Source organism: Aythya ferina (genome assembly GCF_964211825.1).
Source record: "Aythya ferina genome assembly, chromosome: 8".
Classification (NCBI taxonomy): Eukaryota; Metazoa; Chordata; class Aves; order Anseriformes; family Anatidae; genus Aythya; species Aythya ferina.
In genome coordinates, this window is record NC_140304.1 from 27,469,484 (window position 1) to 27,496,256 (window position 26,773).

At 39.7% G+C, this 26,773-nt stretch overlaps 2 protein-coding genes and 1 long non-coding RNA gene across 6 annotated transcripts in view; 1 reads left to right on the forward strand and 2 right to left on the reverse strand.

Moving 5' to 3' along the window:
- Window positions 1-5,410, reverse strand: part of TUT4 (terminal uridylyl transferase 4) — a 44,285-nt gene extending 38,875 nt beyond the window's left edge. Inside the window, exon 1 of one of the 4 annotated variants that reach the window (XM_084528410.1) lies at window positions 5,066-5,410. In XM_084528410.1, coding sequence (XP_084384536.1) covers window positions 5,066-5,080 — 15 coding nt within the window. In that variant the 5' untranslated portion in view covers window positions 5,081-5,410. The remainder of the gene's footprint in view (window positions 1-5,065) is intronic. The other 3 variants (XM_084528411.1, XM_084528408.1, XM_084528409.1) reach the window with 3 other exon arrangements.
- A 2,834-nt stretch (window positions 5,411-8,244) lies between these two features.
- GPX7 (glutathione peroxidase 7) lies at window positions 8,245-20,624 on the forward strand. The gene is made up of 3 exons (XM_084528678.1): window positions 8,245-9,650; window positions 15,923-16,184; window positions 17,414-20,624. The coding sequence occupies exons 1-3, from the start codon at window positions 9,297-9,299 to the stop codon at window positions 17,575-17,577; spliced, it is 780 nt and encodes a 259-aa protein (XP_084384804.1). The 5' UTR covers window positions 8,245-9,296; the 3' UTR covers window positions 17,578-20,624.
- On the reverse strand, window positions 9,413-12,799 carry LOC311441052. The gene is made up of 4 exons (XR_014695765.1): window positions 12,685-12,799; window positions 11,379-11,459; window positions 10,689-10,843; window positions 9,413-10,120 (listed from the first exon to the last, which is right to left on the reverse strand). It is a non-coding gene; the product is annotated as an uncharacterized lncRNA (long non-coding RNA).
- Window positions 20,625-26,773: the final 6,149 nt, after the last annotated feature.

A 26,773-nucleotide genomic window follows, 5' to 3' on the forward strand; every position in this document is an offset into this window, starting at 1 on the left:
GTGACATACTTTCTATTAGCAGTTTCCTTAGATTTTTCCTGCCACGTTTAAAACTATCTTTATAACTCAGCTAAGAAATTGAATACTATAACGCAGTTACACGTTAAGAGAGTGTGTGTAATCAAATGCAAGTAGTTAAGGTTAAAAAAAAAACAGAGCTATTCTTTATACCAAAGAAATAAAAATAAAGATCACTTACGCAATTTAGTCAAGATCGTAACAAAAAAATAAGAGTTCCACATAAAATTCGAATCTTAAATGCACGTGCAATAACTTTATATTTATTTTTTTATTATTATTATTAATACTGAAGTGATTTTGCAAATTAAAAATAATCTAAACTGCTTTAACACACTCAATATCAACCTCGCTACCCAGCAAACAAAGAACTACAATATGAATCAAATAACAAAACATCAACACTAAAAAGAAAATAGAGATAACTACTAAAAGCAAGACAGCCTAAAAAGGAGGCTTCCTCCTCTGCCAGGTACCTGGCATCCAGGTATCAGAGAGGGAGGAGGAGAGAAAGGAGTGCCTCCAAAAGGAATAACATGGTTGGAAACACAACGCTGGAGCAGAGTGAATCACTGCTGAGGTGGCGTCTTTTTAGAAACCTGGATGGCACGTCTTATTCACAAGCTCAGGCCCATACCAATTGCCAGACCTGGAATGAAAACAGGATTTTCTCCCAGGCAGGTTGGCAACAAAAGCAGAGTTTTTCATCTGCAATGTGGGGAAGGATTCACTTGTTGAAATCATTTCAGCTTATTCCTCAATGTCCGGGTGTTACAGGGGATTCGGTTTCCCTTTTTTTTCTCTGAATGCACAGTGCCAGTTACTCCTCTGAAATCTAGCTCAGTTCTTGGCACTCTGAAGAAAAATCATCTGGCTGGAATACAGCAGCTCGAGGTCAGACAACGCACCATCCGACCTCAAATTCTGGAAAACGATTAAATCTATACACACCTACAACAATCGATTTTTAAAATGTTTGAAATCGGCTTAGGTTTCTCCATCGTAAAATTAATTTCAGGCTCACAAAATGAAGGAGCGAGATTGTTTCACTTTCATTTCTGCCAGATTCTTTTGTTTCCTCGTTCCCTCACACTACCATTAGAAAATCCTGCATTTGAATTGCAAAAATTCACGGTAACGCTTCCAAAACAAGACGAACAAAACCCACTTTCAGTAAGATACTTTGACCCATTTGCCCTGTTACTCCTTCATCCCAAGTTGTTCAACTGTATTTAATTCCTTTAAAAACCCCACATCTTGGGTCAGATTTTGCCACAGCCTTATCAAAGGTGAAGACCAAGCGAAACTGAGCTCTTGCATGCTGAGCTGTGACAGGAAGCTCTTTCGCAAAGCATTTCTGTTTTAATCATTTCCTTGTTAGATCTTTAAGGTCCCTTCCAACCCAGGCCATTCTTAGAAGCTGAACTAAAGATGCCTGGTTTCCTATCCTCTCATTTTTGTGCTCCCCTGTCACATCACGGTCCTCTGGGCAGGTGGAGATGTGCTGCAGCTCAGGGAACACCCATGCTGTCTGGTCCTTTGCTTCTCCCTAAGAGGAAATGCAAAGATCCCTCCTCTAGTGAGACATCATTTTTCCCAGAAAACATACAGGAACTCAGCAATTTTTTTTTTTTTTTTGACATTATTTTAAGCCTGTTCTAAAATTCGGTCCCAACTGACTAAAACATCCAAAAACATCTCCGAGAGTGCAGAAGAGCAACTAAAGGGAAACTGAGCAGCCTCGTAAGTTTTGATTCCTCGGGAACAACTAGATTAAATATTAAGAGAGAAAGTACTATAAACACAACTGTTATCACCCTCCTTCTGTAAAGTATTCACTCCCTACAGATAGAGGGACCTGTCTTTTTATCTGAGTCCTGCTTTAATCTGTCCCATTAGACCGTCCCTTCAGCTCCAACCTCCCTGCCTCCCAGCAGCAAGGGGGCTGATAAACCTCAGCCTCCCCAGGCAGATTTCCAATACAGCCCAGCTGAACCTCCAAACAAAATAAAATGAAATTCAACAAACAAAGGCCACAGCCAGAAACAAAAGGGAAGGCTTTCTTGTGCGCTCTGCTCATGTTGCAGCCCAGGTAATGTCTCCTTCTCCACACAGCCCTATCTGCTCAGGGGAGAGGGAGAGCCTCTTTTCGGGACTGGTTATAGCCTCAGGCCCCTTTTTGCATCTGAGAACTTACACAAGCTTCAATTCAAGCTTCTCCCTTGTCCTGTGCCAATTGCTTAAAAAAATATGTTTATGTTTGCTTTATGATAAGCTACCCGTAACTTAGCACAAACTGTTATCAGTCCCTGGTGTTTTTCCAAACTACTTAAAACTAAAACTATCAGAGATTACTGGCCACTAAAGCGCCTCAGGCTCCACCAGCAGTAAACCCATAGGTATTCTTAGTAACAAGCATGTAAGTGCTATACCGTGTCTCAGACCTTCCTGTTTCTAGAAGCGACAGGATTTATGCTAATAAGTATAATACTTTGAAAATCTATCGAGAAGGAAGCCAGTGCCACGCACGTAAAATTAAACACAAAAAACAAACAAACAAACAAACAAACAGGGACACAGCAAGCCAGCACTCTGGCCCTAGCAAAGATACATAATCAAGTAGGAAGCTGTGATGTTAAACATGAGTGTGGAGGATTAAAAACTTCTAAGAAGGATTCATTAGATAAACAACTTTGGATATAAAACTGTAATGAGGTTGTATCTGAATTAGGCAAGAACCATTTGTAACCGAAGTAACAGGAAGGGCCTTGCTTTATGCAAAGCTTAGCATTAATTTATCTAGGTATAACTATCCCACAATTAAGCCCTTAAACAAGCAGATATGCAAGACAGGAAATCCATACAGAATGTGCTTGATACAGGTTAGCTCCTATTTGCATTGACAGCCGTTGTGTTTCCTACAAGCTGGTCGGACTGACTGGGAAGGCACAAAAGAGGTGTGTCACCGACCAGCAAATGCCAAGGACTAATTTCTGAACCTACCACTGCTGACGAATCCCACTCTAAACAGAGGAAAGCCACCCTCCCTCCGTCCCACCAGCTGTGTAACTACTTTACTGCGTCTTCCCTTCCCTCTGTATTTCATATAAAGATACCTAATGTCTCATTGAGCTTTGGGTCTGACCCCAATTTTACTGTACTAGTCGTTTAAACTGTTGAAAAACACCATAGTTTCGCAATCGGCTTCAGCACTGCAGCCAAAAACAGGGGTACCACCTGCCTCAAATGTTGCTCTGTGTTGCAAGGTACACGCTGTAACCAGATCAGGAAACTGATCCAAGTTAGCTCTAACTTTTAAGAACAAACACAACATTTGTACCAATACAGGGTAGGAGGCTGGAGAAGAAAAGAAGGAAAAAAAAAGGGAAAAGAGGAAAAAAAAAACACAATACAGCACTACATAAGCATAAGGTCTTTGAGAGGCTAACATAGCTTCTGGAGGCCTGAACTGATCATGAAGCTGGCTTAAATAGCAGCTACATATTTAAACTCTATCTATCCATCTTGTTCTTAAACTGCTGTTTCTACTTGCTGTTTGTGCTCAATAAAAATACAACAGCGTGTATTTTTGGCATAGAACTTTATCTGGATCTTGTATTAACAGTGATCCTTCCACCCAAACCATAATCCTTTAGGAGGCCATCCTTTGCACTGCCTCGTACCAGCTGCAAACTAGTTCACAAACCACAGCCAAAGCAAACGGATCTGTCACCACCAGCATCCTTACGCTGGCTTTACTAGGATCCAGCACTTTCACTTCTTAAAGAAATACGCTGGAAATTGTTACTTTTGAAAAGTTGTCAAAAATACACTCATCTAGTTGGCACATGGATTGATTCACAACCGTTCGTACCACTAAACTGACTCCAGACTCTCAAGTCAAGTTTTGCCGACACCAAAAACTGAAATCTGAAAGTTACTTCTTGTTGGCAAAATTTCTTTCACACAGCAGCAGAAATAAAAATTAAGTAATCTAGTAACATGTGATGCATTGTTTTTTTTCCAAAGATTTACTAAAACATCAGAACCAAGGGTACAGTGCAGGTACATATACATCTGTGTATGCAGCACTGTTCAAAAGCAAAAATGAGATTTGTATGCATTGTTACTAAACTCAGGCAATGTATTTTCAGTACTTCTGTGTTAAAAGAGTTACTGATCTATCACTTACGTACAATTAAACAACTTGTGATTATTATTGTATGCTGTTTGATAATGCGCCAAAAGCATCAGAAACGTTGACTTCCCCTGGATGGCTTCCATGCTGCAAATTAATCCAATAAGCAAAACACAAGATCTGTCCTTCCATGAAAAAAATAAATACTCCATACCAATATTGCGTTACCTCATCAAGATGGGGACAATAATTAAAGTTGATCTAGTAAAAACACTTCATAAAATGTAAAAGCAAGCACAACTAGAAAGCAGGATATACTCTCAGCTGGGCAAAATTTTGAACTACCTACCAATACGAATATACAAACCAAAACCACGACAGGCAGATCGACAAGAAATTTAAGAAGAACTCCCAAGGGATATCTTGTTTTCAAGTAGGGCACAGGGAAATCCTTCTCCCCTTTGTCCCTGCAGCAGCAATTCCCTTCAGAGGAAGAACCAGGCAAATACCCTCTGTACGGTGCAGGTGCCCCATGGCACCTGGCAGTTTCTGTTCCTGTGCTAGGTGGGAAGGAGACAAAGTCCCTGCTGTTGTCTGTGCAAGGACAGAACACAGAAAGAACTTTCTGATTCCTCTCTCTGTACCCTCTGCAATCATATCCCAACACGTATGTTCTGGGAAACTGCACTTTCATCCTAAGAATAATTTTATGAAGTGATTATCACTAAGGTCAGGTAGAAAAAAGCTCACTACATAATTAATGGTTGAAAAGGAGACCTCTCACTCCTAATATAGCTTCTTCTGTCAGGTACTGTAATTAAGTCATATTTCCACCTCTGGGTTACTTTTCTTGTCTCGGAAATAATTATGTCATAACTACCCGGGGTCAGACTATCCAAAAGCACCTACCCGAGCCGGGAACATAAGTCAAACAAAAACATCATGTATCCTCTATTTCCAAGCAGATGCAATGACCCTCAAAGGCAGGGCAAGGCATTCACGAAGCAAAGTGACGTGGAGGTGGCGTGAAAAACAAAAAGAATTAATGGATCCCCGCGCAGATAAAACTATTGTTTCGCATACCAGTCCCTCCCTAATACCTCAGCCTGAACCTGATCACATTGTTCCTCTGCGCCCTCACCGCTCATCCCCGTCGCTATTCCCAGGAACAACCTGAGCAGCAAGAAGGCCTCGGGGGCTGTGACACATGGAGCCAACTGGCACATCTGAGGGAGCCGGAGCCCCGCACCCGAGACGAGCCCACAAAGGAGCCACAGCCCCCCGGGGGGACGCGCTGCGGGCACCCCGCGACCCCCACAACCCCGAACCTCTCCCCTGGGCGAGCAAAAGGGGCCACGGCCGGGCTGGACGGGGGCCCGGCGGGCGAGGCTGGCCCGGGACCCCCCCTCGCAGCCTCTCAGCGCCCGGCCCCAGGGCTGCGAGGCTCCGGCGGGCGGCGGGGCCGGGGCCGTGCGGGCTGAGGCCGGGGGCTCCGCGGGCACCGAGCCCCCCGAGCCCGCCTCGCCCCGCCGCGCACGGGGGGGAGAGAGGGGAAAGGGGAGAGGGCAGAGCGCGCCCAGCCGCCCTCACCCCGTCGGGGGGAGCCCCCTCCCGGCCCCCCGGGGCCCGGTACCTGGCTGCGGCCCTAAGGGTGCCGGGGCTGCGCCCCCGCCATGCCCGGCTCCGGCTGCTGGAGGCCCCGACGGCAGCGGCTCAGTCCGGCCCGGCCGCCATGTCAGCCGCGCCGCGCGCTGCATTGTGGGGCAGGGCGGGAGGGAGAGCCCCGGGGGCGGGCGGCTCGCCCCGGCCCGGCTCCCCTTAGCCCGTCCCGGCTCCCCTCGGCCCGGCTGGGCTCTCTTTGTCCCGGCTCGGCTCGCTTCAGCCTCCCTCAGCCCCTCGGGTCTTCCCCGGGGCTCCCTCGGTTTGGGGGAGCGCCCCCCTTGCCACCTTCCCCCCGCCTTCCCGCGGTGCTGCAGCAGGGGGCTGAGGGAATCAGCTGCTCCATTTTTTCCCCTCATTTTTCCCCCCCTTTTTTTTTTTCACAAGCCGTGAGGGAATGCCCGGCCCTCCCTTGCCCCGTAGAGCCGGCTTCTGGCTTGTTCATCTGCTGTGGTGGCTCCTTGGTCTGCTCCCCACCACAGCCCGAGCCTGGAGGGTTTTCTTGCCCCCTTAGCCTGCTCTGCAGGCTGCAGGAGGGCTGGTGTGCTCCACACAAAGCAGCCTGTGGTAAACAAGCTGCAGGACACCCTGAACCTACCAGGGCCCTTCCCTAACACGGGACACGCTGAGGGAAATGCTCCCTGACCTTGGCTGCGAAGCTGGCCCCAGCTGCAGCTAGGGAGAGCGGCTTGGACAGCGCGTCTGCTGGCACTCGCGCAGGTCTCGGGGGAGAAGAGCTGGCGTGCCCAGCTCTTGGCAGTGCTGGGGGGTGACCTAAAGAAATTGGCAAGTGTTTACGTAAGGCAAATCTCTCAGTGATGCAGTACAGCACTACCCCTTCTTGGCAGGGAAATGTCATGTTGCTGGCACCTCCTAGCCCAGGGTAAGGAGGCCTGTCCAGAAAAACAAGGGGCATAAAAGATTGCTGTTGAGCTACTGAAGAGATTGAAAGGAAGTTACTCAAAACAATGTGAATAACAGTGCTGGAAACATTACCTCAGGGAGCCTGTGTAGGTAAAAGTTGCAAAATCTGTAATAGTGGATGCTGCAAATGCTGGTGGAATAAACCTTTGAAATGTATTGTCAGTTCAGTGCAATCCTTAGAGCTAATCTGCTTTCTCATGGTTCACTTGAAGTTCAAGTTTTACAAAACGAGGAATGGGTACCCCAGGGTATTGCTAATGGGAAGTTGCGCAGAGCTTTTGCCTTTAGAAACATGGGCCTAATCCTGTCAAAATCAGCAGCGACAAAAATTGAAGTGCTTCAGTGCTGTTTGGTGAGCAGCTGAGGTTAGCTGGGTGGTGGTTTCAATCCAGTCCTATTTGACAAATATTTTTATTAGGTTTAGTAGGCCAAAGAGTAAATTGCAAAAGTAACTAAATTATACTTGCTACTGGATATTGTCATCCTAGATCGATATTTAGACATGCTACTGAGCAAACAGACACCAGTTTGTCAGCCTGACTGGCATTTTTCCTGCAAGCTGAAATTTATTAGAATATATCAGATTCTTTCAACAATTTAGTTCAAACTGTTGGATAGACTTTAATTGAACATGTTAGAGCATTTTGGCTCTGAAAACTTGAACCGCTACAAAACCAATGGTCTTTGACATAGTTGCTGTGTTTTTTCAGAAACAATTCTGCTTTCTTTGCTGATGTTGAATGTTTTATTGCAGGGAGTAGTATAGAAACATGGCAGTAAAAGAGGAAGCTGAATTCCACTGCCAGCTGGCCATTATTTAAAGAATTCCTAATTCAGTGACAGTGATCAAAAGCATTCAGATTCTGGGCTGAGTTTGTAGGAGGAAAATGTAATTCTAAAAGCAAGTGAGTTTTGTCTAGGAATCAGAGACAATAAACATGAAACTGTTGGAAGCAGAATTTATGAAGCCCCTATCCAGAGCAAAACCTCGCTTGTCTCATGTTGCAGTGTGATGCCTTATTTGTAGCCCCATACCAAAACTACTATATCATTATACCTAAAAATAATGCTGAAGTGTATTGTAGATTTATTTTTAATTTTCTGGCAAAAAAAAAAAAAAAAAAAAAAAAAAAAAGATAAGCAAGTTACATTATTTTAATTGTTGGACTAATTTGATTATTTTTAGAATTCACTTGTATTTATTTATTTAAAAGTACGGAGTATATAAAAGCCCCATTCTCTATCTCCAGATGTGCGTTAAGAAACTCTTTAAAGCTTCTTAGATGATTTATTTATAAAGTGAAGAAATCATACTTAGTTCTTGGTCAATATTACAGGCAGAAAAGTATACAGGAAATGGCATTTACCTGTGGAGATGAGAACTTCAGCTTCTTAGCACTGGGTATCTTCCCCATAGGCAGCACGGTAGAAGATTTTTCATCCACGTAGAATATTGCATGATTTCTTGATGTTAGATGTCTACCGAAGCTGAAATACATAAAAACATGCTCAATCTGAAATATTGAAAACCTGTCGTTTAATGTTTGAACTAGTTACACATGGCTTCTGCACTTTCAGTAATGCCACTTATGCTTGAATTACCTAACCAAATTTAATCAAGCTGCCAACAATCTACCAGAACTTCCAGTTAAAAAAGAAAAAAGAAAATCACACAGTAAGATTAAGAAATAAAACTTGCTCTTCAAAAGATGGATTTCCAATATGCCTTGGATATGCTACTTAATTGTTTTCTGTAAATCTCTGCATTTTGCTCTTCTTTGCCAAGAAGTATCAGTCAGAGGCATGGACGGCCAGTTTCTTAGTCCAAGAAAAAAAAAAAAAAAAATCAATGACCATCAAATGCTTTCTATTGTTGTTATCTTGTACATACAAATCCTTTTCTTCCTGCAGGCACAGTAGCAAATGATAGAAATGGCTGGTTTTTCATGCAGACAACCCAAGGAGGGCATTAGTGCACCGATCCTGAGGCAGTGGCATGGCTCTGAAAACTGAAAGCTTTGGTACCAAATTTAGTTCCCAATGCTTAATGCTTCTTTCTCACGTGAAACCTCCTTGGTAATGTGCTTTCTCCTAGATCACCCTGTCACTTGTCACAAACCAAGTGCTCACAGAGGAGAAGTTCCTGAAGGCCTGACAAACAGTGCTCCATTGCACGTGATATTGTGTGTGGCATGTCTGTAATTCTCAGTTTTTGCCGACTGTATGCTGGGACTCTTGCTCTGAGCACTCGCAGCTGTAACCATTAGCAACCAAGCCACCGGTATCCTTTGACATTACATCATAGTTACCAGATGCTATAGTCAGGATACTAAAAAAAAGTAATGCACTTGCAGGTCCATCAAAAATCATAAACCTCTATCCCTTATTTCCCTAGGACATGGTTAAAGCCAACCTCTAGATCTGGCATCCCACAGACACAGCGTTGCTATTCTCAAGCAGAAGGAAGTAGGTGTTGTACCCATAAACGGCCTCCCTTAACACACCACTACCACAATGAAACACTCTGGTTTAGCCTATTTGAATCCTCCATAAATACATGCCCCTGAGGTTTTGCATGTTAACACAGCTTCTACTAAACCTCTGCAGGAGCCAGACTGTTGCAAAAGCTCCGTTTGCAGCAGTCCCTTCTTTCCGGCAGGGTTTTGCTATTGTGGCAAGTGTCTCTGCAGCGCGGTCGTGCAGCATGCTAGATCCTGAGGGCAGTGTGGAGCACAAGCCGTCCTCTTCCTTCCCCAAAGTTTTTCTCATCCCTCTAGCCATGCTCCTTGCAATTGCAGCACTCCTGCTCTTAGCATTTTCCGCTACGCAGCAGAAAGAGACTGATTTTTACACTTTCAAAGTTGTAAACATCAGGGGCAAGCTAGTCTCTCTGGAGAAGTACAGGGGCTCGGTAAGTCTGCACGGCGGTGGGCAGCTCTGGGGCGCTAGCAGCCAGTCCTTGCATGTCTGCGGAAACCAAGTGCGGGAGAAGAGATTGTTCATTATTAACTCGGTGCATGCATGCAGATAGATCTGTATTTACGACTCTTCTTTAACTGATCTGGAGTGTTGCCTGTAAGCTTGCTTTGATAGCGCTCCGTAGGTCTTTGCACTGTAAATAAAACGTTTGCAAGTCTAACCCCTGTGTGTGGCGAGTCTTTTCCTTCTGCAGGCTGCTCCCTGTATACGTGGCAGGCAAGGAATGCCTCTGTGCCTGTCCTTCGTGCAGCAAGATGAATTGCACTGGATTGCAGCTATTAAACTAGAAGCACAGGAAGTTTGCACCTTTGTACAGCTTACTTTTGGAGTTTTTTTTCTGCCTTTTTACTGCATGACTTTCAGTAGATTATTTTTCCCTGAATTCCATCTCTTTTTGAAGTTCTGCGTTTACAAAGGGATTTAACCAGTGGTTAGTGGACTTAACACATTTTGCCATCATTAGTAAAAAAAAAAAAGGTGATAAAAAAGTGATTTATTGATAAAATAAGTATTTTAGTATTGGTGCACAGTAAAACTGTAGCAACATCCTCCTATTCCATTTGTTGATTTTAGAATGACAGAGAACAATATGAAGAAGGGCAAGAAGATGCACATTATTTTATGATGTCTTCTAAATTTCATTTATATATTACGTTAAGGAGTTCTAGGCAGAGCTTACCAGTTTAAAAACAATTGCCCTGAATGTAATTTGATTTTTTTTTTTTTTTAGTGGTTTGACAATCTAAGAAAGATGCTTAGTCCCCGTGGAAGAGAGAAGAGGGAGGTTAGCCCAAGGAGGGGGACATAACACTATAAAGTTCTTGTAGCCAGGTTCACAAATTCCAGAAACTAAAAACATCACAAACCCCACAGCCTCCACACTTAGCAGTCAAGTGCCACATCTTAAGTGATACAGCCAGGTGCTCCAAGTGCTTAGCTGCTATCCAGAAGGGCAGGTGCCACTACTCACTTTCACCTTTAGCCTCAGCTTTGTGTTTTCACCATCCTTTTCACTCTCCTCGGGTACCTCACTGAGGTTATTGAGCTTACTGCTCCACAACGATGGGTCACAAGCATTTGCAGGAAGATGAGAGAAGGCCCATGGGATAGGTACATTTTCCTGAGCTAAGCAGAAAGGGGAATACTCGTGGATTTGAATCAAATGAGAGCCTCTTATCTGGTCAAAGTCCTCTCCCTCCTCTGGCATTTGCAATTTAGTTAGTGGATAGGGCAGAATTGGTCTAATGCACACCTAAATACCTATACTGAAAAAAAAAAAAAAAAATCTAATGTGAAGCAATATTTGCCCCCCCGCCCCCTTTAAGGAGTTCCTTCCAAAGGCTCTGTCAATAAAACCTGTCAGTGTGGTGTGTTTTGTCTGCAGGTCATCTGCAAATCTGTCTGAATAAGCAAATACCACCTGCAGTTTTACTTTAGGGCCAGAATCCACATGGAGAGGAGTAAAAGGGAAACTCAGAGGAATTTCTTCCAGCCACTCCACAGAGATCTGTGGGTGTTTACCCCCTCCCTAACAAGCTGCAGAGCCTGCTGTTGTGTCTCATAACAGATTAGAGGTGTGCATCTGCATCTCCACTGGCACTGACAGCAGCCTGTCCTTGATGGGTGACTAGTTTCTTAAGGGAGAGCTCTAGAGCCATACCTTGGCAAAGGTAACGCCATCCTCCTTGGTCTCTGCTAGGCTATATGGAATAGTTCATTTCAAAAAAGGGATGACCAGCTTCTGTATGGAACAAAGAGATTTGCATTCAGAGAGCCTATCAACGTTCAGTCCAGCTGCTGTTTGAGAATGCACATCAGAATGTGTAGCTAATTTAGAACAGTAAAACACCCCCTTTCTGTCATTACACTGTCAGAGCTCATTATTAAGGTAAACAAAGGTTAATTAAAGCTCCCATTTATTTCTTAAAATAAACTTGCTTCAATCTGTGGTTAGATAAGTAATGCTAAGATGTAGGCTTATCACACTATTTTAAAACAATTAAAAGAATGCAAATAATATATTAAGTACTATGTACGTGCTGCTGATGTTTTAAAGAAAGTGAGTCACTAGTTAGCCCTGGAACAATAGTCTGCTAATTGCTAAACCAGATTTAACAGCCTTAAGCTTTCTAGCAGATGTAGCGAAAGTATTTTCTTCAACTCTGTCACTCAACTGATTTAGTTAAATAGTTATTTGTTTTGTAGTCAAGAAACTAACTGGGATTTGAAAAACTCAGAAAATTTCCAGAGTAGAGAAGAAAAAAAATTGCTAATTCTAAAAACACAAGAGCCATGCTGAGTAGAACCAGTAAGTGCAATTCATGGCTTGCAGGATCTTTCTTCAATAACTCATTATTGATACAAATTAGCACATACTCAGATCACAGAGGTAAAATTTTCTTACCCAGAAGAAAAGTGAGGCTGACTGATATTAATTCAATTTCCAGTCAAGTGCATTTTGATATAAATTACGAGTACCACAACTTATGTAGTAAATAAGAAATGTACTACGTACCATTCATAAATAATAAACGTTTTTAAAACACAACTTTTTTTTTTTTTTCCTGAAGTAAATATGCACAAACATAACTTGGCCTCCACTTTAACAAAATTATCAAAGGAGTTGAGGGAGAACTCTCTTTTTATGAAGGCATAAGAAATTACATTTACCAGAATTCTAAAAGTTTGGTACAGGCTACAAAATAGGTATGATACTACATCTCCCTGAAAGCAGAGAAAGGGAGGACCATTATAATTAGTAAAATAGAATTTAAAAAATACCACAAGTGCCATAGATCAAGAAGCTGCCTGTTTTGCTCTGTTACACCAGAAGGCCATCCTCCTATACTTTATCCAGGCTATCAGAGTGATGTTGACTCACCTGCCTTAAACATGATGGGTAGTGATTAGTCATTAGAAAAGAATTAAAAGAGTTCAGATAATATTCATCTTACTAGAACACCTACCTAAATCAAGAAAGCCCCTATTTTATTTTATGACCTCTCTCAGATGTGCTCTAAGTAAGCAGCAGTCTTTCCAAAAATAGGGTTTACCTGGGAGCCAGAACTCCCAGTTGTCAACTGTTCCCTGCTTTGTTTATACCCATCTGCATATAATAGTACCTGCCTGCCTACCACAGCTGAGTACAATGTACCGAGGCATAATTAAGCACACTAGAGCAGTGCCTTGGGAATCCTGAAGCAAAGGTACTATAATAATGTAAAGCATTAGGCATTTTAACAATGTAAAGTATTGTTTTACTATTGAAAATAATGGGAGGCACTTTGCATCATAGCTCTCTGCTGGCAGGGAATGTAGTATCACTGAATGTGTGTAAATACAGGATATAGATACTTAATTACTGTACAGACTATTGCTATTTTTGTCCCTAAAGTTAACAATTCTGAGTTGGTGTAATGTGACCCTCGCAGTTTCTCCTCCCGTCAGCTAGAAGGGGCCAATTAAGAAACTCCTGGTCTAAAATCCCAAGTATCTACTGTCTCTGCTGAAAGATCCACAAAGGATTACCTGAAGCTTATAGCAGATTCTTAAATCTCTATGGATTTCCTCAAGGTGATACACTGTAAACGTTAAGTAAACCAAGAACTGCATTTGCAATGTTAACTAAATGAGTTCAGTACTAGAATGAATGGGTTTTCTAAGGAAAGGGAAGGAAAGGATAGGGTTAAAAGATAAGACAACCGTTTATGCAGAATTCAGCTTAAATTAAATCGTTTTTGAAAGGTCCAGGGTGAATTGTTGGTGCTGCACACTAGGTGGTGTGCTTGGCTTGCACTCTCTGAGTCTAAGGTGTGAGAGAAGTCAGTCAGGAGGAGTACTGAGCTTAATTTCAACCATTAATAGTTGTAAGGAGTCGAAGTACAGTCTCTTAATGAGAACAAAAAGAGTAACTGTTGTTAATTAAAGTTAAATACAAATCACCACATTTTATCGCTTGTGGTACCAGATAGAAACACTTAAAAGATAACTTGGAAAAAGTTTTTAGCAATCATTCTATTCAGTACATATATTTTATATGAAATGCTGACCGTCAGCAACAGAAATGCGTCGTAAAATCACTACCTCTTTAAAAAAAAAAGAAAAAGAAAAGAACAAAAACAAGTTATACGGCATATATTTAAACTTTCAAATAGAGCTTCTAAATGTAATCTGAATGAATGTGATGCTTTGAAGGTTAGCTAGATGGCTCCAGATAATACTTTATATGTGAGTCCACAGGGATTGCTTAGATTGCATTCTCTTGACACTACAGCGCAAAGAAGATTACAGCAATTTCTGCCTTGTAAGATTACCTGTCTTCCAGGGAAAACCAAAGTGCCACTCAGAAACCATTTTAAATACAGCCACATACTTATACAATGCTCTAAATACACAAAGTGCTAATGTTTTGCATAAGAAATTATAAACACTGGCTTCTCCTTACCTTTTTTCTTTACTGCTTCCTACCCCCTTAGGTATATCACCCTATTATCCCTGCCTTACCCAGGTTATAAGCTTTTATATGCCACTGGGGGTTTTGGCCTTAAAAGTGCTATATACAATTACTCATTTGTTTTTCATATATTATATAATTTATGTTGATGTACTCCATTGATATTTCATATATTTTATATAAAAAACAGATGCATAGGAACATGGAACAATAGTAACATTCGAATCCCAAGTTTAAATTGAGCAAAGCCAATAGTTACAGACATGAGTACGAGGACTGGAGTTGGAATTTTTTACTTCTTTTCTTGCCCTGCAGCTACTTCTTGCGTAACTCTGATCAGGTCAATTAACGTGTCCAAGCTTCAGGCTTTCCTGAAAGCCTGCTGCACTGGGCTCTCCAGCACTGCTGACTCCCACTGACACCAAATTGAATTCAAAGTTTTTTTTCAATTTAAGAATGAAGAAGCGACTGCTGGGCTGATGTATAATCTGTAGAAACCCACTGAATACGCTGTAAACCAGGTAGAAATTTGGTTCCCAAATCATAATGGTTCTTCTGCACTATGCTTGATATTCATCTTCTGGGTGCATAAAAATATTGGCTTATTGCTCTTACAGAATGGCTTGAAAAAAGAATAGCATGTAGTTATATGTAAAAGAAATCTCACTATAAACGGTGTAATGCTATTTTTATTAATAAATTCATATCGTATCTAAAAGGTCTACAACATTCAGCTTGAATCCACTCTCAAGAAAACTTTAGTGTGGGCTCAATTTATGTAGAATGAGTTGTAAATTTAAAAATACATAACGATAATAAAACCTGTAAGTCTAAAAACAAATTCTAGGAGTTAAAGAATAAAATATCTCAAAAACATCGGGAAGCTCTTCATGGCCTTGAGAAACTGTGTAAAATGCATCAGCTCAGGGTTAGATCACTTAATTTCCTCAACAAATTCTTGGCACATTCTGTTCTACCATGTACTCCTTACACGTGTGTCTATTTCCACACAATGCTTGTCTGTGTTTGGCATTTTCCTCTCTGCCTCATCTGTGCAGGCAGATAAGTGCTTGATGGCATTGTCTGACTGACATGATGCACACATCATCAAAGATGGTCATCTACAGGATTAACTCTTGCAAAGGAGAGTGGGTACATTCTTCACCACTCAGAATCTGTAACTGAGGCAATAAACCTTAATGCAAAATATGTTGCCATTTCATCACAAATGAGTAGACTTATTCTAGACAGGGTGTGAAATTTTACAGTCCATATGGCATAGACCAACCTAAAATCCTCTAATTGCTGCTATTAACTTCCAGGTCAAGATATCTACGCTGGCAATGATAAATGGATCAACCAGTTCTGTATGAGTAATAAATTCTTTACAAGGGTAGATGCTGCACAACAGATGCTGTACAACAGAGAAATGGACAGTCAAAACAAACAAACACTAATTTGAATTATTTTTTTCATGCAGCTCAGAGTACCTCAGTTAGATGGTCATTTCTTAAATATGCCTAGAAACTATCCAAAAGGCAGAACAGAGACATGCAAGTTCTCTGTAAACTGGGAGTTTAAGTTTCTTGATTATTTTCATGGCTACCTATTGGCAATTCAATGTAGTTTCAAATATGAGTGTTCAGTCCCAGTTCTGCAGACATTCTTATTTTCTGAAAATAATCTGCATCCCAGCCTACCTGTTGGAAAACTGACACATGCAGCACATTTCTTTTTCTCTTGTTCTTCAGGTGTCCTTAGTTGTCAACGTTGCAAGTGAATGTGGTTTTACAGACAGCCACTACAAGGCCTTGCAACAGTTACAGAAAGACCTTGGTCCTTATCATTTCAACGTGCTGGCGTTCCCATGCAATCAGTTTGGGCAGCAAGAACCAGACACTAATAAAGAAATTGAGAGCTTTGCACGAAAGACTTATGGTGCCACCTTTCCTATGTTCAGCAAAATCGCAGTCAGTGGAGCTGGTGCAATTCCTGCCTTCAAGTACTTAATTGGTGAGTAATCTGGGCTACTGGAGGGTTGTTTCCCCAGCACAGAATTCCTCTGACATAGGAAACCATCTCATCAAAAAAGGTTACCTATAACTGTGTTCACGGAATTACAGTTCTTAAGTGTCAGGAGAGCTCAAAAGTCATCCGGTCTATCCTCCTGCACAAGGCAGGATTTCTGTCTATGCATCCATGACAGATTTGTTTAGCCTTTTAAATAGATCTCAAGAGATAAAGACCCTACAATAACAAACACCTTGTAAGGCTAGTCTAATAAACTGCTACGTGGAATACAGGTCTTGAAATATTCTCCTGTATGCATACAACCCCTTATCTTAATTTTTCCACTTTGTAATCTAGTAAATGTGTCTCCTCTGACACAACTGCTGCAGGTTGGATTTATGAGAGTCATGTGAAGAGCTGAGGATAAGTGGAAGAAAAGCGTCTGTATAATTTACTTCTTCAATCAAAAGGCGAAACCAAGCACTAAGAGATGACCTTGAATACTCCCTTCCTCATTCCTTACCAAACATTGAAAGAGCCTTACTGCACAGTTCTTCCAGCTCTAATCTGCATTATAGCTAGCACTGAGACCTGAAGAGGTTTTGCTGGTTCTCAGCAGACAGCTAACAAAATACACTGTAAAACAAAATATTCTCAAGGATCTACTTTTCAGGCACTGAATGGATGCTCTAAATGCCATTTAAATGCCAAACTAAAATAACAACCTTTATCCAATGTGAATGGAGTATCTTCCAGGAATGATATATAGTAAAGACCAGTATGACATGGCATTACATGAGCTGTACTCTGCAAGAACCATACTGTTTCTTATTCTTGCCAGCACCACAATGTTTACCCATGTTCCACTGAATTTAGAGGTGTGCTGCTAGTATTATTTTTGGCTACCCAAAGTACTCCTCCCTCTAGGTGTCCATTGTAGATCTTTCTGCTAGCCAACACTCCCTTAATCCCCTTCATGTCCTTTAATTTCTGTTTTTTGTAGTGGGGTTGTCATTGCAGACACATCATGTGAAACTTGCGTTCCTTTTGTTTCCCTGTTAGTTTTCCATCATTTTCCAGGGCACTACTGTCTAGTTAAATCTCCATGTCAGAAAATTCATCTTAATATTCACTCTGAACTCCCTCTTAATTTTACATTCCTTCTTACTCTGAGATGGTAATCAATAGGCTAATGTTTTTTTGTTTGTTTCTTTGTTTTTTCTTCCCTGTAGATTCTACAGGAGAAGAACCAACCTGGAACTTCTGGAAATACCTGGTAGGCCCCAATGGGAAAGTTGTAAAGGCCTGGGACTCTACTGTCTCTGTTGAAGAAATAAGACCTTACGTTACAGAACTTGTAAGGAAAATCATCCTGAAGAAAAAAGATGAATTATGACTTTCAAAAATTCCAGCATGCTAATTACATCTTCATTAAAAATTAGGACTGGACTTTGACTTTTCACATTCCAAAAGTAGGAATACGGGGAAGGGAAAACACGACCAGTGAAATCTACATTCACTCTCCTCAGAATGTAGAAATCAACCAAAAGTAATTTAAATTTAAAAGTAATTTAAAATTATCTATCTGCAACTGAATTCTATTTTACCTTTCTGAGAAGGAAGACCTCATCGGCAATTGTTTCTTTCCCAACTCAAATTATTGATCATTGATAACACGACTGGAAGTCGATTAAAGTATCTCGAGGAAAAAGGCTCGTAATAATAAGAATTTTCTGACTGGAATCTCAGCCACATCTACAATTCTGTTGTCATATTTTGATTGTGAACTGAATGAAAAAATGAAGAGTAAAAAGTGTATGATTGATTTAAGGCATGTATTAGGAAGAAGGCCAAATCAGATTCCTTCAAACCAGGCAGACTTACAAAAACATATGTTTTTCCAAAGTTTATGTTTTTCTTAAGTTTTGTATGTTTACCAAAGTCAAACACATTTAATTTCATCTGCCAGGAAAGTCAGTTGTTAAGGGCATGAGGAAAACACATCTATAAAACTTAATTGAAATAAATATGAAAACAAGCTCTTGAAAAAAAATCTCTAAAAGCTGCAAGGAAATGTTTGCATTTTTTTCATCCAGTAAAGATTCTTAGATGATATTTGAATAGCCATTTGAGCATCTATAGCATCAGAGCATGTAAGAAATGGCTATTGCTTTTTTTCTAATAACTTTTTGGCTTAGAAGACTTACTCTTATCTCCTACAATTGATGTTAAGTTTATTTTTCAATTTATGATCCCATGTGATTTTTCTGCATGTGCAGATAAACATTAGAGAATCAACATTTTTCTGTGGAAATCGTTTTTCAAATGTCTGATTGTTGCATAATGTTACAGTATTTAATGTTATGTTAATGTTATAATTATTTAATGGTACCCTTTACAAATGTACGCTCAGACATCTGCTCAGACTTCAGACTGCAGCACTTCTTAGCTCATACTAAAATAATAACACTAATAATTACAGCTTCATTGTTCTTTGACAGAAGCTCTTTAAAAATCTTGTCAGCAAGAACTCTTTTTATCTCAGTAAAAACACAATATGCAGGTCCTCTGCTTTTAACCCCAGGGAGAATCTAGCCCTGTCCAATGGCAGCATTATTGACAAGTGAAAGCTTTTTTGGTGCTTTGTAATGCTTTTTAAAGTAGCACAAACAATATTTATCCATATTGTTGTCAGGGCCCAGGTGCATAAATAACCCTTAATTGCTCTGACCACAGTATGAACTTATTCCAACCCATCACTGCCATTACAGCTCTTCAGCATCCAAACAGGCTCTAGCTGAAATCAAAGGCAAATACGGCATGCACTGGCTTGCAGAAAAGGAGAAAGATTACAGAAGAATTATTGGGAAATAAAAGAGCTAATTTTAGAGTACCTTATAGTTCCAATGCTTGAGCAGCTGCTCTCTGCTGAGGTAGTGGGCATGTTCTGTAGACCACCCCAAAGAAATAAGAGCTAGAGATACTTTAGGGTTTGAAGAAAGGCCCTGAGGAGGAGAGATTGTATGGTATAAAACAAGCTTTGCCTGAAAGAAACTGAGAGCAACCTTTTATTATTTGTAGGGAAAAAAAAATAAAAAAAAATAAAACAAAACACACACACACACAAAAAAAAAAACACAGCAGGAGAAAATAAAAGGATGAAGCAACAAGTACAAAAGCAAAAGGAGAGATCAAGTTAGAAGGGAGAAATGAGAAGGAAATTAAAACAGTTTACAGTCAAAGACTCTTGAGGACAAATAAGAGATGGAAGTTCAGGTCATATTGAAACTAATAACTATGTTCCAAGCTGCGTCAGCTATTTCTCACTTGGAGTGTAACTTAAGAGTGCAGCAAATCAGTGCCAGTGGCAGTGAATATGCCTGTGTTTTCCTCTGATGGAGAGGAAAGTGGACTCTACAGCCCATTCAGTCATTTAGCCTGTTCTTAACGTGAATCACTCTAAGACAATTACTACAAAGGAAAATCCCAAAGAAAGCAAAATCAGATCCAACTGATCCCATGCTGGGACAGAGAACCCAACTCCTAGATAAGGAGGTCTTTTATGACTCTGTAGCCTGTTTATCTTTTCTCTGTTCATTGATGCTAATGCAGCGTCCCAACATGCTCTTAGCAGGTGCTGTAAGCCATAAAATATTCTCCATAGAAAGTATATTTCTGGCCCTGATAAGCCCAGACCATACTTTGCAAGACATTTTAAGACCTCTCTATTTCATTTTAGGGTGGCCAACTTCAAATAGAGCTCTGGATTTACGTATATATGATCTTGTATTCTCTATTAGACAAATACTAAAAATCTAAAGAGATACAATGGCAATGATCAGTTGGAAAGGGTTCATGCTACAGAGACAAATATTGTCTGGGCTGCTTTTAAAGGCATTATGAAGCACAAAAAAAAAAAAAAAAGGTTTCACTTGTCAATAACACTGCAGTTGGGCAAGACTAGGTTCATCTTAAAGTATCCTGGGGTTAAGACAAAGGGACCGGTATATTGTGACTTAGTTGAGATAAAAAGAATTATTGCTGTCAAGATTTTTAAAAGGTTTCTGTCACAGAACAACGAAGCTGCAATTGTTGGTGTCATGATTTTAGATAAGAAGTTCTGCAGTCTGAAGTCTGAGCAGATGCCTGAGTGCTATGAATAACTTAATACTGATGACTATTGGAGTTGGTGTTGTTCTTAACAGTTTGGCAATTTAAAGGGAATTGGGTAATTATTACATATGCAAGCTTTGAAATCTGAACAGGCACATGATTTAAAGCACGTGGATACTTTCTCTAAACTTATCAGGAACATTTTTGTGATTAAATGAAATGTGGCATACATCCCATCCATTGTCACATTGGAATCATAGCTTGCAGAACAAATGTGGTCTTTTAATGGAAGTTAGAGAGGAAAAGTAAATATTCTTAGTTGCAGTTTAATTCACATCTAGTCGTGTTATAAGTTCTTTATGACTACTGGCTCAGAAAAATTGCAAATGAAATTTTCAAAACACAGTTTCAATCTGACAGAGATCTTCCCTATAGCAAGTCTTGAAAAGTGTAAAACAGCACTGAATATATAGCATGAAACTATCTGCTTTGCAGCTCGTCTGCTTTGCAGAGAAAATATCAGTGTGCCTTAACAGATGAGCACATATATGCATGGAGGGTGAGTATCTTGATCACCTAAGACTTGATCTCTTACAGTTTGTAAATTTGAAGGTGTAACCTTGATACATTGATTTAAATGCTAAGCTAAGCACCTAGACACATGACTGTGTGCTGTCGTGCCCCCTGTGGCATGCCAGAGGAGATATAAAGCATTTAAAAGCCTACCTGTGAGTTTAAAATCAGTCAGGGCACATTCAAACTTTCAGAATTTTGTCTCATAAAGAATGGAAAATCAGACCTGCATATATCCAAAACTGTTCTGAAATGGAATACATTACATTAAAATAAAACAACTGAATGGAGCAATAGAGAAGATTTTAAACCCCTCCTTTTTAACATCATAAAGAGAACAAAACCACACGGCCTAGTTATTCTTATATCCACCTCTGGTATTTTAGTTATATGCTAGTGACATTTCCCTCAAGCTTCTATTGTGATTCTGGTCTGAAACATTAGTAGCAAATCAAACATAATTTCTGTCTCCTGGATGGTACCCAGTTTGTTGTTTTAAACACATCAGTATCTGGTTCAATAAATAGCTGACTATAGTCAGCACTTTCAGAAGACTGGGTATCTGTATGAATAAGCAAACCAAATTTTATGCCATCTTCAGTTCTTGGATCAACCAAATATGTCCTATACCCAAGTAAATGCATAGTGCAGCTATTCATAGAGCCAAATGAAACTTAACAAGCTTACCTCTGACTCATCCACAGAAAGAGTTGAGTAAGCAGAGAAATCAGGTATTCTCTGTGACATGATATTAATAGATCCTGGAGTAAAAACAACACTGACAAAACAGAAAGCAGTTTACAAATACATTGATGGAAGAGGTACTGAAAGTGCAAAGAGATTTGAGAACTAATTCTGAACCATATTAAAGCTCCTCAGCAGAGACTTACACAAAGCAGAAGGAAATACCTGAGTTATACCTGAAAAACTGTTATTCAGTGGCAGTGCCTCTGTAATCTAATACTACATAGCTAATGCATCCACCTAGCCAGCTCACAAACATAGCACTGCCTACGCTGCAGGATCAGAAATAACACAACTCAACTCTACTCTTCATCTTTTACATCACTAATGCAAGCCCTGCAGCAGCTAGGTGTAGGCAACAGTGGGGACCTGCCTAGTGGAGTGAGCCCTGAGTAACTTTCCACTCTTAGCCTAGAAAACCTGACCCAAGCTGTCAACCTACAGACCTAAGAGATAAGGCATTCTGGTTTATCTCAGAACACTTGCAAGGTACCTGCTCAACAAGAAGATCTCCTAAATTAATACCAGAAAATGAGAACAGTTAAAGATCATTGTATGTTAAGTAAGCAGAGTTGTATTCTGAAAGGTAAGTACACCATGAAAGTTTTTGAGATGCTGCTGCTTACAAGTTCTTTTCTCTCCACTCAGAAATAATGGCATCAACAGTGTCCAGGTCAGACTCTTTCCTAAGCTGTAATTGATGGATCCACAATAGTAAAAGGAAACAATAGTATTCTACAACAATAGAAAAGACTGAAGTGCAGTTTCTAGAAGAACAAACTTCTGTAACACCTGCTGTATAAATTCAGTTCTGTGGAACGCAACAAACAGAAATCCTACCTTCAAGGAGCTGCAGTTATAGTTTCCTTAAGTGAAAGCTATTATCGTATTATATAAAACAGTCCTACATCTTTTTTCTGCACTCCCTAAAAGCATTGCTGTTTCATCACAATTAAGTACATTCATTTGACTCATATGATAAGCCATTTCACTTTTATTTAGCAAGCAGGTGAATCCAACAATGATAAATGAAGAAAAACTGTAGAGGAATAATGTTCATAATCCACAAATTGTTCATCTGTCTTCTAAAGTAGGCACAATTATCAAACTATTCTTGTAATTAAAGTGCTTGCTGAATTCCCAGTTTAAATTACAGATCAGTTTTTCTAACCCTTAGTTAGAGTTGCACCACTCATTTTGATTTGTTACTAATTTTATATTGAAAATACTAGTATCCTATTACTGATACTTCACTGTTCTCTCAAAGGACCACTAACCTCTAGGTAGCGAAAGGTCTTCATGTCACATAAGCATTTTATATTTGAAGTCTCCGTTTCCAAATTACTACAGAACATAAATATTTTAAGTTTTCAAGCAGAAGTAACTCCCAAACTATCAGTTTGGTTAAGCTGAAACATTTTGATTGGATAAAGTCAATGAGGTATGTTTCAAAGTTGATATACAGATTTTCAATCTTTTTATATATATATAGATTTACAGATAAATATACAGATAATTTATTTTTTTTTTTTTGTATTTATGTATAGAAAACTTTTAAATTGATATGGTGAGTTTTTGAAAACATGTCTTTTTCTCACAAGTTTCAGCTTGGGGAAGAGCTTGGCTAGAAAAGAATTGACCATTTCTAATAACAAAATTTTCTTTTGAAAAGGCCTTGCTAAGTTTAGAGGCTGCCAATCTATTCAGCAAATAGCTATGCTGAAGTGAACAGGAATAAATCATTGAGCAAAATTGCAAGATCAAGCATCTGAATTATATGAATCACTTAGTCTTATTGAATACCAGGAATTAGAGGACACCAATGATAGCTTTTAACTGCGTGCACAATAGATGTATTTGGCAAGCCTGAGGTTAAGAAACTGGGAACCAAGAGTTTGTAGAATCAGTTCCAGAAAATCAAAATATATCAGAAAATTCAGTTAAAAATTAATGTTACATGAATAATCCATGCAATAAACACGTAACAATATATTTTCAATAACTTTAATAGACAAAGAACATAATAGAGATTTATGTATATATATTTATATATATATAAAAGAGGTTAAGAGAATATTAGTAGATGTTCATCTTATATGGACAAAGCTTGCCCAAGTGTAAGGTGTGAAGTTGTATGCAATGAGCAAGTATCATTGCACATGCAGATAGAAAGTTCAAGACAAGTCATGCAATGCTGTCATCACCTGAGGATCACTCGTTCTTTACAATTCACATTATGTAGGTATTGCTCAACATAACCATGTATCTTGCCTTGGCTGCTGCAAAGCAGCCTTCAAAAATTTACACTGTTTGGACTGATTTTCAATTAAACAATTAAGACTTGACACAGTCCGGTAGGACGGCTACTTACTTATGCTATTAGAAACACAATTTCTTGGCAGATCTTTTTGTTAACCTTCAAATCCATCCCTGATTATGGGGGAAAAAAAAAAAAAAAAAAAAAAAAAAGAAAGAGGGAAAGGCCCCAAACCACTGTCCTTTTTAATTGTGGAATGCATTTTTTTCATTTATTTTGAGAAGTGGTGTGTGTCTTATCCTAAGTTTATTCCATAGCAAATGTCACATGGTTCAAAACAAGAATATTTGTAGGAGAATTTAAGCAAGAACGTTTGCTACTGATGCAGGAACTGTAGTAATAATAAGGAATTGCAAAGTTGAACACTTTTAGTCAGGGATGTTAATGAGTATATTCTGTTCCTGAGACTTGTAGAAACCTCACAGCAGCAAGAAAAAGGACTTGATATTGATCTAATAGAGGAAGCAACCAAGCATGTGAGTGACACCATTTTCCAAAAGCATGTAACAAGCAAAGGAAAAGCAAAGAACAGAACTGGCATTGTTTGATTCCAAGTTTGTACAGATATATCACCTCTAGTTAATAATAATTTAAAAAGGTCAAAAAGGCAAGTCTTATCATGTAAAAGTTGATTGATTTGGCAGCATTTAGAATGACAAAAAGAAGACAACAGAAAACGAAGTAGTTACATTTCCTTCTACAAAACAAACAGCAATGCTACTGTAAATCTGATAACTTAGCTTGCTTTTGCTTTGACTAAGTCTGTCGAGATGTTTGTCATGTCTGTGACAATGAGCTGCACTGATACATTCTGCTTCAGTAGCAACACAGAAACAATTCCTGTCAAAATGCCTGGTACAAATTCCAGGTATAGAAGAACGATGCATGTCAGAGACTTCACTAAGGGTGTATTGGCTTAGTCTGGGCTGGAGGAGACACTCTGATATCATATTAGTGAACACATTAAACCATACCTTACTCCTTGCTGAAGGACCACACAGTTCATCTGATTAATAACTCGAATGAAAAAGTTATACAGATAGACCCTACATTACTTTTCAGGTTTTGAACCTTTTAGTATGTCACTTTCCAAAACCAGTCCTCTTCTCATTTCCTATGAAAAGGAAGTGTTGAAGTTTTTCTTTCCCAGAAAAAAGCATTCCATACCAAAGGCACATGAGCATTCTTCATCCAAGCCAACACAAAATCAGCTGACATTTTATAGAGCACTCTTCAGATACTTGAATTAAGAGGGCAATTTTTTACTGAGACAGTGCTGAATCATGCTCATGCTGTTCTGTCAACTGTTTTAGGTGGACAGTAGTATCTAGGAGACAGTTAGGATGAACAGATAGAATAGATCTTAGTTCCCCATCCAATTTCTAAGAGAACTTCTGACTACTGACTAAGGCTATCAGATTAAATGAATCATTCATCTGAGATGTAACTAGTGAGCATTTCACCAAACCAAGACTGATGAAGTGGAGACCTGACCAATAGCTCATGTGGCAGTTTCAAAAGGCCTAGTCTATCCCTCAGAGCTCTTCCACCCATTACAACTCGGTAGTAATGAGGTGCTGTGATCAGGAGGAACACATAAGCAAGAGATAATCACATGCCTGAGTTGCATATTATTATTATATTGAGTGGTACCCAGTGACAAAAGGCAATGGGCACAAACTACAACACAGCAGATTGCACCTGAACATCAGGAAGTGTGTTTTTTACTATGCACAGGTTGCACACAGAAGTTGTGGAGATCTTCCAAAGCTGCCTGGACATGATCCTGGTCAACCTGCTCTGGGTGGGCCTGCTTCAGCTGGCAAGTTGGACTTCCAGAGGTCCCTTCCAACCTCAGCCATTTTGTGATTAACAACTTTGTGAAAATGTAATTGATCTGAAAGACCTGTGGAGTGTCTTGAAGACATACAAAAACAAAAAGGAATATACTTTTTATCTTTATCTTTATCCATTGATGTTGGACAACATCTCCTCTCTGCTGTCAAAGTGAAAAGGGATTTGAAACTGAAAATGGCTTTCTAGCTTTAGACAAAGGTAGAAGGGTTATGCAAATTGATTTTCTTTAGATCATCCCAAAATCCAGTGGTATTCCAAAGATGGCAAACAAACTCATCTTCAGCACCAGAGAGGAATAAAAATGAGCTTTAGCAGCTAGGAAATAAAACTGAACTGTCAAGAAAAAATAAAAATGTTAAGAAAGGCATGTCATTGCTTGTGACTAACACAATAACAATATCAGAAGTGAAAAGTCCAAATTCCCATCTTCCTGTAATTATACGTAATACATGAACCAAGAAGGAATACACTACTTGACTTCTTTCCCATCAAACTTAGAGCACTGTCATCAACAGTGTGGTTGAACTGACACTTATATTATGATTCTGATTGCTTACGTAATTTTGCAGTATCTTGACTTTTTTTTAAATCAGAACACTTTTAAAATGCATTTTTAAATGCAGAGGAAACATGCATTCCAGATGTCAGCCAAGTGCAGACAGAAAAGGTCCCTCTTCAGGGCTGTTAATAATATTTTTGCACGTTAATAAAATGCTGTTGTAGTAATTGGAAGCAATACTTTGAACTTTTTTTATAATTCTCTGCTCAAAGGTCTCATGCATTTTATGAATAATAAGTATGTTTCCTTGGCTTTCCTACCAGAAGAAAAATGATTGAGACTTGCAATAGATATTTCTGCCTCCAGAGTCGGGTATGAGAGACAGGTAGGTAATGAAATATTCAGATATCTACAAAATAGATAAATATCCCATTCCTTCATCTCACAGGACACTGGAAAGTTTAATTAATATCTGTGAAGCCGTCATAA

Bases quoted from the DNA above. Each gene is read 5' to 3' on its own strand.
- GPX7 (XM_084528678.1), top strand. From the start codon at position 9,297: ATGCCCCTGAGGTTTTGCATGTTAACACAGCTTCTACTAAACCTCTGC. The intron at 9,651-15,922 runs GTAAGTCTGCAC...CTTGTTCTTCAG, and splicing joins TGGAGAAGTACAGGGGCTCG to GTGTCCTTAGTTGTCAACGT. The intron at 16,185-17,413 runs GTGAGTAATCTG...TCTTCCCTGTAG, and splicing joins TGCCTTCAAGTACTTAATTG to ATTCTACAGGAGAAGAACCA.